This window comes from Perna viridis, chromosome 8, assembly GCF_037379345.1.
Source record: "Perna viridis isolate PV_CMFRI_1.1 ecotype Kerala chromosome 8, ASM3737934v1, whole genome shotgun sequence".
In the NCBI taxonomy this organism is placed as follows: domain Eukaryota; kingdom Metazoa; phylum Mollusca; class Bivalvia; order Mytilida; family Mytilidae; genus Perna; species Perna viridis.
Window position 1 is genome coordinate 41696029 of NC_142452.1, and position 17635 is coordinate 41713663.

The 17635-nt window shown below is 33.9% G+C and overlaps 1 protein-coding gene across 1 annotated transcript; it reads left to right on the plus strand.

Annotated features, from left to right (window-relative positions):
* The first annotated feature begins 2146 nt into the window (after positions 1–2146).
* On the plus strand, positions 2147–17330 carry LOC148610553 (uncharacterized). Its single transcript, XM_088541367.1, has 6 exons — positions 2147–2208; positions 4645–4740; positions 12174–12306; positions 16013–16090; positions 16549–16670; positions 17044–17330. Exons 1-6 carry the CDS (start codon positions 2152–2154, stop codon positions 17290–17292), a joined length of 735 nt encoding a protein of 244 aa, XP_088397493.1. The 5' UTR covers positions 2147–2151; the 3' UTR covers positions 17293–17330.
* The last annotated feature ends 305 nt before the right edge of the window (positions 17331–17635 follow it).

Below are 17635 nucleotides of genomic sequence, written 5' to 3' on the forward strand. Positions count from 1 at the left end.
GTCTAAATGTAGCCACGTCACATATGCTTCAGAATAAATCTAAATAGTTTTTTCAAGATTCATTGAATATATTTGAGACAAAAAGACCAAATAATTATAAAGAATTATAATGTGCCACCCTTTGCATGGTTCTTACACAGAATGGTGCTAAAACACAAAAATAAAAATGTGTAGCCTTTTTTGGGGTGTATATCATATTACGGAATTTGCATGTTTCTTACAAAGACTGCTACTCAATACTTTTGGAAGCATGTAACATATCAACTATACATTTTTAATACTCAGTGACAACGTTTTTAATGGTGTACGTGAAATCTCGACTATCGGGTAAATACAACACTAATTCTTCGATCTGAAGAGGCTTTTATATTTTAACACAACCTGGAATTAATTTTTAACCGTAAGTGTGTAAATGTATGTGATTTGTTATTTCATATCCCTGTTTGTACTTTTGTTTAGGACTACATCAACACGGCGAGCATTCAAAACTGCGAACGTTCATATAAACCGAAATAGCGATTTTTTTTAATTAAGCAATTTCATGGATCTGGACAAATCAAGTTTTCTTCGGGCTCCACGTTTGATTTATTTGCAGAAAACACCGGATGATCCGCGAGCAGAGAATTACTACATTTTGAACTACTACGTTCTTCCCGTCGCAAAGTTTCCTAATTTGATTTTTACCGAACCAAGAATTGTCGAAAACAGAACTACCGAAGGTTGCGAGGTTTTTCATCGACAATTCAGTCAAATCCGGAACATGACCTCATTACAAAAATCAAACAAATCCAAAGCTTCAGATGCGAGACATGCAAAGGAAATACTATATTCGGGAAAGTGTTCACATTAGGGTGTTAGACTTTCCTGGACAAATAAATCGTGCTCGAACTCCTATTTCTGTATTATCTTTGACGAGAAATTGGACAATAGATGGATTACGTGTACAATAATGCATTAAGGAGATAGATCTGGGTTAGGGAACATAACTCTTGAAACCAGTGATACGTTTGTTTCATATTCAATTTCACCAAAGCCTATCAACAGAATGAAATAAGACCATTTTACTTTGATGCCTACATGAGATTAATGTCAAATTCTGAAAACAAACGTTCCAATAATTTGTTGGAGTTGTGTTCCTTACCTTAGGTCTACCTCCTTAAATCATACTAACTAAAGACATCTAAATAATTTAACGAACTTATCAACATTTCACTGTATCATAGCTTATTAAAAGTAAGGTGAAAAATTCCTGTTATGAATTTTTTTTTTTTAAAGTTTGCTATTTTGAACATAAAGATAATTACAATGTACTATTTTGCTTAGTCACCTCCCATCGATGAATGCGTGATAAGGAGGCATAAATTTCAGATTTTAAAATGTTAACATTTAACGATTAATGCAGTGATGCCTTTCTATATTGAGCAACCAGTGTCTGGGGTAGTGTGCTCACTTCGAGTGTGGTAGGTTGTTGGTTCGATCCCCGGCATAGCCACACTGAAGACTTTCAAATTTAAGTGACTGCTTCTCCGCCAAGCACATGGTATTTAAAGAAATGAGTGACGACTAGTTGGCTCGGAGTCAGAGTAATTTGTCCGAGTAGGGTGCATGAAATATCTGACACAGGACGTTAAACAATAATCAGTCAATCAGTCAACTACATTTGTATCTTTACTGTGTAGTTTTTCATTAATATTTTTTTACCAAAAGATTTGCCAAAATTTATACAAATTTTCCGTTTCTCGACCCCTTCAGTTGCTAACCGCCTCTTACTCCTGAGTTCCTAATCTCTTTCTAAATCATGAAAAAATAATTTTGTATGAATAAATGTCCATTGCTATATTGCCCGACACCAATTAAAGTTTAAGAATAATGTATTTCAATCGATAATCATACATATTTGTGATCAATTATTGAATTATTTAAACAAAATAATTTAATTCTTATTTTTAACTTTTTTCTTATAAAAGACATTTTTCATCCTTTTTATTAATCTCAGGATCCGCCACTGTCAAAATGTAACGAAAGCTACATGTATCTATTTATTATAAAGCGGATGTTTTCTCTCGCATGCAAATTAGCATTTTAAAAAGGACGTCATAAAGCAGGCGTCTGTTGCTCCGGAGAAAAATGTACGTCACAAGCCCAACGTCAATGGTAACTCAAGACGTTCAAGTACGTTGGTCGGTAGAACTGGTTGACCATAAAATGGTGAGTAAATGATGACTTTTAATTACTATTTAAATGCATGTACAAATGTTTCTGTCTTTATAAAGCACCAGTAAACTGGATCGTATGTAGAAATGTAAAGACAGCCTCAGAAAAAAGAGGACACAGGCGTGCATACAGAATTATAACTTCCCACGAAAAAGCTGCCCTACGAATGTTTCACTATTACTTCGGATTTTATTTTCAATTGTCACCTATAAAAAATAAACTCCGTGGATTTTTATTCTTTTACATCCACATCGGTACATATGTATTCTTAATGTGCCAATTGCTGCTTCTCTACCTAGTGTTCGGCAAGTCTAAGTTATACGTAAAGAGTGATGAAGTCAGGATTCATTGTCTTAATAAAGTCATCTCCTTCCCGCCCCGGTAATGTGTGTGACCGTCGTCTTCGGTTTGTTTGTTTGCAGTTTTGCTTAAATTATCGAAAAAGCAGCAAAATATTTGTTCACGATAATTATAATCATCTTGCTCCGTTCACGACCAAGCTGCAATACTTGACGTATATCATCGTTTTTTTTTTTCGCGATCATTGCTCTCGCTTTACAGCTTGACAGGATGAAAAAAATCGGGCAGGTGGGATCCTTTAAAAATACTTTTTAACGTTGAAATGAAGTTGCCGAAAACAATTCATATCGCATTTTTAAAATTATTAAAACTTTTCACGATCACGGATCTACACTATTGGGTGTATAAGGATTGTGCACATCTTTTAGGCCTTTTATTACGTAAAATGTCACAGTAATTAGGGCCTGCTTGATTCTTAAATGGTATTGTATTTATTTACGTTGTTGCTTATAATTAAGCTGGTTGTTTTTGTTTCGTTCAATAAAAAAAAATTGGTTTAAAACAAGGGCTAGTCCAGGATTTTATGTCAAAGGTGGCGTTTACAGTAAAGAGTTTCGAAGGTGGGGCAAATCGAGGTAAGCCACATTTTAGGAATAGAATTTGCGAAGGTTTCGCGAAATTTTTTCGAGTGATTTTCCCCATGCCAGTGGTCGAGGCATTCGCCCAGCATGGCTTTCCTTGTATTCGAAAAGATTGTGTCTTAAATGTATGGCGCGGTAGCAGGGTCATATCAACATATTTTAGAATATGTTTATATCGATTTTGGCATGTGCAAAAATGACCCTGTTACCACACCATATAGAAAGATATATGCGTCAATTTAGTTAAAACGCCAAATAATCTATTAATTCCTCCTGATAATAACGCCATTTCACTTCTTGTTCCCCAGTTGATCTCTATAACGGTGTTAATTGCTATGTTCTTATGTTATTTCCGTTAATATCAATTCTGTTGCTGTCATTAGCTGGTGCTGTTACTTGACCAAGTTATCATATTAAATCAGTTCACAATAATGAAGCATCAATACTCGTGTGAGAAACAAGCCTATTAATGATATATAGGTTTGCCTTATTAATTAAACATCCTGTTGTACTTTTGTTGATGACACATTGCCTCTAGCCCCTAAATAACTACTCGACAATTGAACGTATGAACTTTGTCCCAAACTGTCAAGGGCAATATACTGTAAGAAGAGCATAATCTCATAGTCAGAGGGTAAGTCAAGTTTTCAATAAGAGTACATTTAGATCTGTTTTAGTAATATAACGAGAATGGATATGCTGAATATGTCAAAAAGACAATAAACCCTCCAAGATGAAAAATTTCAGTTCAAGGCCACCAATGGGTCTTTAATGAACGTCAAGGAAACCCTCACACCACAGGGCATGCTGCAACTGAACGTTAAACAGCATTACACAGAGGTACCGCGAAATAGTTAACTCCAGCACATGAAAAAAACTGAACGTGAAAACGGAACAAGACATACAGAGGCCAAAAATTCCCGACTTAGGACTTTTAAGCTTTTAAAATACTTTCTTTGGAGCGGGTGTGCATCAATGTTAAGACGCCTGCAAAACTAGAGTTTATAATATGTGTCTTTTTATTTGTAAATGTAAACGGTATCTACTTTTTCGACTGTAATTTTTTACATGCCTAATTATAACTTGTAAAATAATTACATATAGAAAAAAAGCAAAAAAAAAAAATTACTAAGATAATAAACATCTGTAAAAAAAAATCGACCTCTGTTAAAGCCCTCGATCAATATGAAAGTCATAAAGTCATAATATTAACCTTACCTCGTACCTTAAATAACTTGAATAACAAAACATGAATAATAAAAACAATGACAAAAGCTACAAGGTCGACAAAATAATTTAATAATCTGTAAATCGACACTACACAATGTTTGTTCTTGACGAAACACAGTTGTTGAGCTGTGATAATTAACTATATAAGAAGTAATTGAATATTTATGATCGATACACGTGTGTCACTTTCTAATCATTTTGTTTTCATTGGAGACAGTCACTTTTCTATAGCGACGTGAATTCATCGATTTTATTTCAGAGGAATTTAGTCGTGCCATCGCAAGAGAAATCGAATGGTATTATTCTAAGGAGTAGCAATTCTGATGAAAAACTGGATAATGAAACCTCGAATCCGGTAAGTTCTTTTTTAGTTTTCATTAAACACTCATTGCTCTTTTTACTCTGCTTCACGAATTGCCACCCCCCAACATATCATTGGAAAATTTCCCATTTTTATGTGTAAAATTGACAAAAATCGTCAAATAATGTCCTAGCACCCTTTTTTTCTGAGGAACATCGACTGGCACCCCTGCTTTTCTAACTGTCTGGATTCGCTGATGTTTTTATCCCTTTTTTAACGTCTATTTTTGGAGTTTAATGTCACATGTACGTTTTTGTCTCAAAAAGAAGCAGTCGTTTTGAAAACTCTTATATACATTCGTGACATGACCCTCGTCAGTCCAAGTCTTCCGAGGGTCAAGAACAGACAAATATAGATAACAACGGAAAAAATAAAAAAAAAATGTTTGGTACCAAAAAAAGATAATTCGAAAATTGTTGTTGACGCAAATATGTTGTAACAATTTTTGTTATTTTATTTTAATTTTCCATAATTAATTTTAAAATATTCTTTACTGGTTACTTTTACCTTTTTATCTTATTTAATTTTGACATTTTAAAATTTAATGTGTGATAAGAACCAGGGGTATATATAAATATCATTTTAAATCGGACATAGGCTTAAATCTACTTTGCATATGACCTTTTTTTATTTTCGTTTTCGTTTTCGTTTTTTTTTTGTTTTATTTTCGTTTTCGTTTTTTTTTATTTCCGTTTTCGTTTTTTTTTATTTCCGTTTTCGTTTTTGTATTTGTATTTGTATTGTTTTGTACCATTTTCCAGCAATCACTTTCTCTGTTCGATTGAATCCTTTATAATTTGTAGAAACAGACTCCTCTTCTTTTTACTGTTTTTTTTCGTATTAGTTTCTTAAGGTGGTAGGTTTTTTTTCGGCACAAATACACGAAGGTAGTAGACGTCTTAGCGTGTCTAATACTTGGAAAGGAAATGATAGATAAATAAAAAAAAAAAACATGTCTCAGATTTTAGCCTTATACACAGGCAAAATTATTTCACATGATTATCACACGAATTTCACATGATTTTCACCTGAATTTTGAACATATAAACTGTGTGATAGAGTTCACGTGAAATTCAGGTGAATCGAGCCTTCACGTTAAAATTCACGTGAATTGTTCAAATGAAAGTCGTGTTAAGTGAATTTCCCGTGAAAATCACATTAATTTCATGTGAAGTTCACATGAATTTCACGTGAAGCTCGATCAACATGGATTTCACATGACTAAGTTTTGCCCCTAAAAGTTTATCCTCTTTATCATTGAATCATAGAACAAAGCGGAACAGATCACTGAGCATATATTGCTGTTAATCGATTTATCGATTATGTTTTTCACGAATTTGTGTAAAAGATATTAAGACGAATCTCATGGTGCATCGATAATTTATATATTACTAAACAAGTTTTCTTAATTCAACTTTTTATTCAACTTATTGTTATGTACATATAGGCTGATATATTTTGTGAAAAAAAAAACGTTACAAAAGGTGATAAACAACTAATCGCTTCAGTCCGTACAATCCCACGAAAATAGACAGTTTGTGTTTTGCAAGACACAGAGTAATTGCAAAACAATTTACGAATTTCAAAGATAATGCAATATTCTGGATTATCCAAACGAGTTTTATTTAAAAAAAAACTGAACTAACTACATGATTTTTTGTCGCGTTGGCCGCCCCTACCCCCCTTTTTTCGATGTTTCAACTTCCATTATTCGGAAAGAAAATTTGGAAAACGATGAAAAACGAAACAGAGTGCTCTCTAGGTTAAAACTAAAGTTGTACCAAGAACATAATCGCTCTTCAATTTATTTCGTCAATGCCCTAAACCTTGAAATCTTGGACCTGCCTTGATTTAAAGCCACCTCTGTCGCACGGCGTGTGTGCACCGACGGACGGACGGATGTAGAAATACATTTACCTGTGCGTCTGTCAAAAGTCGGGGTTGATGAGAATTGTCCGCATCCAAGTAAAGACAATTAAGACCCGTGACTGAAGTACACCTGCCGCTCCCGTGAATTAAGTCTAGAACTGTGTCATACCTTCCGACATCTTCACTTAATTGAAAAACGATAACCGTTCGATATCACGACATTCCTTCATTAGGCTGGTTGTTTTTCACGATTAATTGTCAGGAAAAGGCTTGGCTTGAAAAATACGGAAGTTAAATGTTAAAACGTTCCGGAAGATGATGCATTTTCTTCGGTTATTAGGTAAATTTACGTTCAAATCAAGCAGCTGCAGATCTGTCAAAATTCTGGTTAATTCTTGTAATTCTGGTTTTATTTTGACATTTTGCACACGTATGTTAATAAAAAAAAACAAGTTCTCGTGCTTATTTAAAAAAAACATTCAAGCATGCTTTACTGGAAGTGTTTTAGATTTCTTATTCCTCATCTTATACACCCGCATTTCAATGATATACAGTTGTCCTTCTGTCTGTCTGCCGTTGTCAATTCGTCGTTCACATTTCGCACAATATTTATCAATTTCATATTATTTTTCATCGATGTGAACTCTCTTATGATTTTTATTTAACTTCGAATTATACGTTTCCGAGTTAAGGAAGTTCATTTATATGAAATGTGGTGCTTTCCCGTTTTGGACAGAAACGCGAAGTATTTATATTACCACAGTGCAGTACAGTGGTAAATACTTCGCGGATTTGTAATGAGCTGTGCGCATGACTTTTTATTATTTTATCACATACTGTATAGCGGGGTGATACGTAGTAAATAGGTCTGCGGAGAAGATTGATCGATACCTTCCGTGTGAGGTTTCGGGACAATCTAATTGGTTTCAGTATCGTATTAATTTTCCCATAGACTTCTATAGTGAATTGCATATTTTCAGGATTTAAAAAAAAATATGTAAATTGATTCAATAAAACTTTCACTTATGTAGCATTTCTAAGGACATGTGAAAAAATATTTTCCCGCAAAGAAAATAGGGTGAGTCCACGGAGATCGGACAGAAAAGTAGTCTTGAACTATAAATAGCCATTTTCTCTACTTTCACTTTCGTTTTGCACTCATCAACCCAACCCTTTCAGTGGAACATTTTTATGTTATTATGTTAGATTTTCTTTTAAAAAAAGTTTTTCATCTTACAGTGTGATGTTTGCTCTATTTTATAAACCATTGTTCATATCTTTTGACAAAACATTAGTTTGTAAAGAGGCAAAAAGAAAATGCACTATATTTAATAGCATCCATGTACACCCGCTCAGGAATATGCAATACGATACTGGTACCAATTAAACATTGCTCTAAATCATCATAGTTCGTTCATGAAATAAAACAGATATTTCGTTAAAGCATAAAAAAAATAGCATGCGCTGATGATACAGAATTTATTTGCTTATACTGGTATTTGAAAACAAGGAAACAGATAGAAAGAAATTCTTAATTAATTTAAAAAACTTCCCTTAAGTTAATATGACATGTCAAGCGGTTTTGTCAGTTCTTATTTTTTGTCTTTTAGGGTTAGTCGCGATAACCCTTTCAAAAGGAAAAAGCAATAAATATTTTCCATTTTCTTTTGTTTATCACACTCATAAATACACCAAACTATCCAGAGAAAAAAATCTCTTTTTTTGTTGTTGAAATTTTCTAGTTATTTTGTTTTCCATTATCTCCGATTGTTATGTATTCAGAATATTATTACATTTTATTCGAATTAAAAAAGATTCAAGATTCAAGTTTAATGTAAAATCCAATAAAGGATTATCACTGGTAGAAACAGAGAAAAAAAGAAACAGAATTCACATCAAAATGCAAAAACAAAGGTGCAACATTACCAGACCATTTGATATGTTGAATGGTGTGACATGGTCAACGACATAATCTCATCAACACTCACCTTTAATACAATCCATGTTAATTAGCAAAATAACTTATCATGGACAGCTAATTATTGTCAGTTTAGTTTAATCACTTGGCACGCGCCTGTTTGGCCTTGAACATTGATCCACCGTGTCAATTTCGGTCAAAAGTTATCAATTTCAAAAATGAAGCAGATGGTAATGCACGATATAGTTTTCAATTTTAAGTTATCTGAATCTTAATGGACATTATTCGAAATTAAGGGAGAAATCAACTTTATCAATACTCGGCGTCACATAAATAACATACTGTTAAAATTTGAATAAAAATATTTTCTACGACTTTATTGACACCAACCGTCGTTTAAATTGTCTTAAATGACTTGCTCATTCGTTTAGCCAAACAGCTTCTCAAAAACAAGTCGCTTATTAGCTTAAATCATGCGTAACAAATCCTTACGGGAAAATCCCATACTAATATCCGCCATGTTGGTTTTTACGGGACGATTTGTTTACAAACGAAGTTCGTAAGTTCCCGTCGAACTCCGGTGACAAACGTCTGCTTGATCAACTTCTCGGTATTGTACGTTGTTCGCGTAAAATAAATCCGAGATATCCGAAATAACGCCGAAGTGCATTCTGGGTTCTTCGGTTTTTGGACAAACCATTTAAACGTAAACAACATCTCCTAGCAACCCGATCACTGTAAACATGGCCGACTTTTTACAATGTAAATATTGGCTCCTAGAATTAAAATCTGACCGGAATTTAACGATTCAATGTTTAGGGAGAAGCCGTTTGGCTAAACGAATGAGCAAGTCATTTAAGACAATTTAAACGACGGTAGGTGTCAATAAAGTCGTAGAAAATATTTTTATTCAAATTTTAACAGTATGTTATTTATGTGACGCCGACTATAATATACATACAGTACAGTAAGTCAACTGAGTTTGTATTCTGCTCCAGAAATTTATGTTTACAGTAAACATGTAACTATTTGTGTTAATGCCATTTTTAGCTCGCCTGGCCATAGGCCATGTTAGCTATTGCCATCACTCGGCGTCCGTCGTCGTCGTCGTTAACAATTTTTTAAACAGCTTCTCCTCTGAAACCACTGAATTGATATAGAAGAAACTTATAGTTCTTGGACAATGCTGCACAAAGAGTGTGCTTCGATGTTTGATCTATCAAAAAACATGACCGCTGTTACTAAAAAAATATGACATAATGGTATTATAGCAGTTGTTTGCATATATCTTCAAAACTGTCATGTTTAGCCTAATTCTGACAAATTAAATCTGTTCAGCATGATAAGAGCTACTTTGTGCCGATTTTTGTGAAAATCTGTCAATTGATATGAGTTATTGCCCTTTTTTGACGTTTTTTTTATTATTTTATATGTTATTATTTCAAAAATCTTTTTCTCTTCACCATCTATTCAGAATCAAATGAAACTTGGTAAGATTGTTTCATATTCTGCACAAACTGCTTTTAAAAAAATTTCAAAACCTTGAAAAACATGGCCGCTATTACCAAAAAATGTAGAACATAGGGGTCAAAATACATTTTTTGCAAATAACTCAAAAACCGTTAAATTTAGCAAAAATCTGATGGAGTAAAATTGTTCACCATCAGAAGATGGACATATGTCGAAATTTTCAAAATGATTCCACGCCCGACGTAAGAGTTATGGCCCCTGAATCAGATTTTTTGTCGTTTTTAGGTGTCCAACTTTGAAAATATTCTCTGATACCACGCAACAAAATGTAATGTAACTTGGCATAATTGTTTTAAATGCACAAATTGACTTTTTTTATTTATTGTTTTATCAGTCGGAAAACATGGCCGTCTTTACTTAAAATAGAACACAGGGATCAAAATGCTTTTTTTGTTATTTTTTCTTCAACTGTAGAGGAATAATGAAGACGAAAGCTACCCACAAGATAAACATGACATTCTGAATTGACTGGCAGTATTGAAAATTCTTTTAGGCGGCCATTTAGATATGGCTGCTGTTTGCGTCCATTTTCTCCAGTTGCTCGGGATCCAACGATTTTTCCTTAGAAAACATGGTATTCTAATTTAATGGTGATGACGAAAGTTTGTTCTGGGTGGTTATTTTCAAAATGGCTACTATTTTCCCACTAATTTTTATACTTGCTTTGATTTAAATGATGTTTGGTTTACATAGTAAACGTGGTATCCTGAGTTGAATGGTAATGGTGAAAATGTTGTATAGTCTTGATTTAACTTCATTTAATGTTCTTTTTCCTCAAATATATACTGGGCTAATGCCCCTCAGACCCAGTGGAATTATAGGGTATAGAGGGACCCATGCCCAAATTTTGTCCAGATGTTCTTAAAACATTATGAAGGCATTTCTGACTATTACAATGCATTACGTACTCAGTTGAACTTGCAGCATTCATAATACCTTAATATGGCGTGGTGTGCCAGGTGAGCGATTTAGGCTCTTCGAGAGCCTCTTGTTCATCTTCGTTTTCCTATTTAAAAAATGCATACTAAAAGACGTTTTGCATCCTAGTATAAGAGTATCCATAAATCATATTCTTCGTCCAAAAGGAGCAATGTGTATATGCATGTAACACTTCAACGGCAACTCTATGCTGTACAGTCCCTTCCGGTGTAAAAGTTACCTTGACATTTCGTCAGAATATCAATATTGTTCTATATTCACGGGGATGCTTGGAAATATCTGTTTTTGTATAACCATGTAATCTTATGCCACAAAAAAAAACGAATGAAGTTTCTGATTTTAAACGAATAAATTAATTTCTGTACCGGACCTAGTCGATTGACCCGTGGTTACTGTTTATAATAGAAGATAGGTAGACGGACGGGTAAAAAACGACGGAAAGACGAGTAGTTCTAAGTGTTACAATGTAGCTGGACACAATAAGAGGAACGCAAACAAAGAAGTGCAAAAAACTTTTAGTATTTTCCCATGGAATTCTAGAATTGCGTCTATGAACATTATAGAAATAGACAAAGCGAGACGGTTCTGAACATTCTTTGCTGTCAAAAGTAGCATATATTTTGTGCTAGGTTTAGAAATAGAAATATTTATTAACTTAATCACAAGGCCCTTTCGAGCATATATAATTAACATATACTATACAAGTCATGTTCACATATTTTCGTGTAAGTGTTTATAAGAATCAGGCAAAATAGGAAGAAAATCAGAAACATGCATGTTAAAAACCCACCAATCTGACAATGTAATATCACTCAATGATACTTTCTCTATTTGAAAATACCATTATTTGATCTTTGCAGCGCTAGGTGTACTCAGAAATTGTTCAGTAAAAATGTTAGAAACATAAAATTAGGTTTTCGACAGAGTTATCTGCCCTTGAAATGTTCATTTCCAGTGCATTTAAATGAAATTGTAACTCAATGGTCCAGCATGATTTGGAAAATCTTGTCTGTTTTCCTTAATTCTGATGGTACTGTACGTACAACTAGTTTAATTAAACTTTAAAATGGTGGTGTTTTTTCATGAAGTTTTTTCATTGAAATTATGAACTTAACAAAAAGAAAATCATATATATTTTTTTTTTATTTTATTTTCTTCTGAAATATTTCAGGTGAAAAACATTGAAGAGTTACTGAGAGAAAGCATTGAGACCGGGGATTTAGTGACGAAGAGAAACCGTTCTGATATCAAGTATCCGAATACATTGAGACAAATAGAAGAAACGGTTGCTCCATGGAGTAAAGGTACTTTGCTACCATTTAATTGTAAAATTTTCAGGTTTTTTTTCTTGTATTTTTAGGAATTATACGTCTACTTTGTCCGAACTAGTTTTGAAAACGGAAGTTTCACGGTATGAGAAGCATGATTAGCTCAAACGGAACTACTCAGCCTTTCTGGTTGCACAAAAGATTGACCGAATTATGATTGTTGATAATTAATCATAAGGATAAGACTCGAATGTTTGCTGTTATATCTCCAGCTAAGGTGTTTTTTTTTCGAATTTTCAAAGCTTTATACACCTTTGCCATATTTCGTAGCGAAACCCGCCCATTTATCATTACCCCGCCCCTTTATTTTGTCACACTTTTTTTCAGCAGTCATTTGATATTTGGTCTGCAACTTCAATGAAGGGGTCCTAAAAAGTGCTTACTAAAAGAGTAATCAAGGAAATCAAGATTCTAGCGGAAATCAAAAGAATGTAATCAGACCAGACATGGAAAATAGACACACAACAAATAACATACACTAACCAAAATAATATATACAAAGCAACAAAAGTAAATGAGCAAATCGGACTCTACTAAAAACTAGGAGCATGGACCAGGTTCACCGGTAGAGTAAGCGACCTCTGCTTTTCCTGAAACAATCACCGAATTGATCATAAAAGGCAAGCCCGGGGTAGACGAAAGAGGAAAGGAAAACTATGACACATAGAACAAATCAGTTTTCATGGTGCAGATGCATACACCGTAACGATGGACGAGTGCAAAATTCAATTCTATGTCACGGCAACTTCAGTGAAAGGTCTTATATTGTGCTTATTACCAGTTTCAACCAATGTCATGTCTACGACTACCTTGAGGTCTTTGAAGTCGGTAACGGGTTCAATTAAAGCTGATCAATGCTCGCAGATATCACGGGTTTATTAGTACAGTACAGTACTAAAAGCTTCACAATTTTTAATTAGTATTGTACGTGTCTTGTGAAAAAGTTAATTTCCTAGATAGCAGGGCTAATTAACCAGCGGAGTGATACGCAGTTTTAAATCAGACAGTGGTTATTTGGTACGCGGAGATGATTAAATTGAATAGCAGCCCATATATTAAAGAATTATGCAAAATGTGATTCATGGTTTGAAAGCCTACACATTTTTTTTATGTTTGGTTTAATATGTCATAGTAAAGAGAAAGTAACATATGGCTTTTCAAATAACCCTTGTTCAGATGAGATAAAATTTATATAGAATGTACTGTTGAATTCAAAATTAAGGGAAATAACTCTGTAAAAGACACTGAAATACAATAGAAACTATTAGAATCTACATGTGGATTATCACCTAAGAGGAGACAGATTGGAACGGATATTTATACATTTCATCGTATAAACCTATGAAACAACTTAATTTAAAAAAAAATGAAAATATGTAGCCCTTTTTTAGATGTATGATATTGTACAGCTATTTAAATACTATCGTAAAAATCGAGTATATTGTGTACTTTTTTACAATGACACTCCATTTCACTAATGTCTAAATCAACATTTGGTAGAACATACAACTCCTCCAATTGTTGACAATGTCGGGGGGGGGGAATTGTTTGTGCACACTGGGTGTTTTTTTTATCTTTAATTCTATTCTACAGTATACATGTACTAGTTTCAATAAACACAATAAACAATGCACTTTCGATGTTCGTATTATTTTCCTATAATCTAAAGCAGGCCTAGGCCAAAGATAAAAAAACAAATCTATGCAAACCAAATGTAAAGTTTTGTACTTGAAATCTAAATCAATTCTTAATCTCCATAAATGATAGCGTAAATATATCTGTTGTAATCCAGAGAAGAATGATTCAATGAATTAAGGAGGCAGACCTAGGGTAAGGGACACAACTCATTCAAATCATTGAAACGTTTGTATTTAGCATTTTACATCAATCTCATGTAAGCATAAAAGTAACTTAGACTGATTTCATTCTGTTTCAGATGAAAGCTTAAAAGGCTTGGTGAAACTGAATATGAAACAAACATACCACTGATTTCAAGAGTTATGTCCCCTACCATAGGTCTACCTCCTTACGTCCTTTTCTACTTATTCCTGGATAATACTTTCTTCATACTTTACTTCAGTTCATATTATGTCGCCTTTTCATTCCCAATAACAACAATGGTATAAGTACAAATCCATATCAGAAACATGCGGCTCAAGTATATTAAAAGAACCGCCTCGGTGGTCTCGTGGTAGCCAGCTCGACTCGAGTGTGGGGGATTGTGCTTTTAAAAAATGGTAGTGACTGCTTGTACGCTAAGCATACAGCAGATAAGAGATAAGATGGAGTCTGATTGACTCGTATTCAGAAAAATCTTTAACTCTATATTTACTGACATATTCCTTCACTCTTAAGAGGCTACAAAAGCTTATATTATCCAAAAGAAGTTAAATCGTTTAGCCAGATCAACTGATCTCTTTTTCCGCAATATAGATGACATAGTATCGTTAAACAATCCTATTGTTTAAAGAACTTGAGATAAAGGATACTATAGACACTGTGAAGTCAGCCTCATATCTTGACCTACACTTGGAGATCGATGGTAAAAGAAAACAATTGAGCAAATTATACGACAATCGCGATGATTATTTATTTCGCATTGTCAATTTTCCATTCATCTTGGCAACATCCCTTCAGCACCTGCGTATGGAGTTTTCATATCACAACTCATACGTTTTGCCAGAACTTGCCGTAACTACGCAGACTTTTTGTACCACGCCAGACTTCTTACAGTTAGGCTTCTGGAACGGTTATGTTGCTACAAGATTGAAGTCTTCACTATACACGTTTTATGGTAGTCATCATAAACTCGTATATCGTTACGGTGAATCAATCACCACGAAAACTGATTCTTTCCTCTTTCGTCTGCCCCGGATTTGACTTTTAATGAGCAGCACGGCTGGTGTTTCTAGAAAATCAGAGGACGTTTATCCTACCGGTGCAAGTGGTCCATGTATCTAGTTTTTGGTGGAGTCCGAGATGCTCATTTACTTTTATTGTTTTGTATGTATTATTTCGGTTATTTTATGTTCATTGTTGTGTGTGTCTGGTCTTTGTCCCTGGATTACGCTCTTTTGATTTCCGCTAGAATTTTGATTCCCTTGATTACTCCTACAGAATTCTGAGTTATGAATACCTGCGGGTTGTCGTTTTTTGTGGATGGTACAATTAAAATTATCGCTTTGGCGTGTCGTACTAGTACTAAACTGGCCCTTTTGTTCGATTGATTGAATATTCTCGTCCCGAAATGGATGAATTATATGTATGTCGAAAACCACAATCAATCATATTGTAACTGACTGCTGACCTGTATGTACGTGAAATACATTAAATCCAGCACCACACACTTTATGACGTTGATCCAGGATGGTGACAAAATAATTCGTTGTCTGAAAATCAGTAAAAATACGCTCCAATATCTTCCTGCCATTTTAAAAGCTATACACCGTTCAAAATCATTCACCTCTCACACATTCTCAGCTCTAATAGTTGTGTCAAATAAACTTACTATGTGTATTGAATGAATTTCAATTAACATTAAAAAAATCTACACAAAATTGCAGGTATTTTTCCATCACTCATGCAGTGCCCGATTCTTAGATAGCCGTGTACGTAAGTTATTGTATGTACTAACTTAGATAATTGTTTAACTCTTCTGTTACTTCGATTTTTCCTTATTCAGCCAAGAAAAAGAAAAAAGCCATTAAAGCCAGAAAGATGAAAGTTCAAATGGCGAAAAACGATCAAAGAGATCAGAAAGGTATTTCGTGTAATTTTTTATGTCAATTGATAAGAATCTCGTCAATGGTGTGCTGTTACATTGTACATTGTAATTACCACCAGTTTCAAAGAAACCGTGTATAAGGCCTCAGTAAAAGTAATTCCGGTATTGCAGCCTTTAACTCAAGATTAGACATGCACTGAAGTTAAATGCTTTATCAAATAGATCTTGGCTTTTCTTACAATCAATACATGAAAAAGTAAATGATAAAAAAATTGAGATTCATGAAAGGAAAAGGTCATTTAAGGTAGCGTTGGCAATGACTTTTGACCTGAGCTCAATTTTTTAATGTAAATGATACCCATTGTGTTACGGAAACCTTCAACTTTGACCTTTTGACCTATAATTCAGTATGCGTTTTTCATTACATTATTGTATACTACTAATGTATTTAATTAGTGAAATCTTCAATATTTCTTTATATTTTTGTTTTTCAGAAAACAAAGAAGTTTTCGGTAGAGAAAGATTAGGATTAAAATTGCCACAAATACTACAGAGGCAACAAGAGGTCATGGAATTTCAAGCTGCTGCTAAAAGGAGGATAACAAAACACGATGAAGTAGGTGAAAGAAAATAAAATGAAGTGGAATAGTAATTAAGGAAACCACGATTCGTGCTGTAACTAAAAGAACATAATCCAGGGACAATGACCAGATATGGAAAACAGATAAACACAACAAAGAATATAAAATAACCATAATAATACACACAAAGTAACAAAAGTAAATAAGCAACTCGAACTCCGCTTTAAACTGGAGCATGAACAAGGTACACCGGTAGGGTAAGCGTCGTCTGCTTTTCTAGACACGAATTGTTCATATTATATATGGAATGTTTCCGGGCAATCTAATGAGACGTAAAATGAAAAAAATTATTTCTGTTATATCGCTGTCAACGTTTTCAACTCATTATACATGACACCTCTCTTTCAGGCTTTGCTGGAAATTGATTCAATGTTAGAAAAACTGGATCGGAAAGAACAAAAACGCAACAAAAACACAAAATCTTCCAAACCAAAACTGCAAAGAGAGGAAAATATAGATAATTGGAAAGAAGAAAAAAACAATGCAACCGAAAAACCCATCACATATCATGATTCACTTACAGATAGCTTAGACAAACTCTTGGATGATATTGAAGAATATATTGATGACAATGCTAACCTTTCAGATTCGTTGTGATGAGTATTGTGATCGTAAAATAAAAGTTTTCTTTAAAACGCTCGATTTTTTTTCTTATTTGTTTTTTTGTTTGAAAGGAGGTTTTTTTTGGATTGCAATGCTTTTGTTTTTCTCTCTTGTACCTGTTCTTATTGTAAAGAAATCAAGAGCGGATCCAGAGATTATGAAAAAGCTTGGGGTTAGTGAGGTCCAACAAAAGAGTGTCCGGGCTTTTATTTGCTAATTATTTGCCCAGTCTACTCGGAACCCTCCTCTGGATCCGCCTTTGAAAATGTTATTCCCATTTGCTCTATTTTCAACGACGCTAAAAAAAAATAATACGATTCGTCGTAATATTTCATTT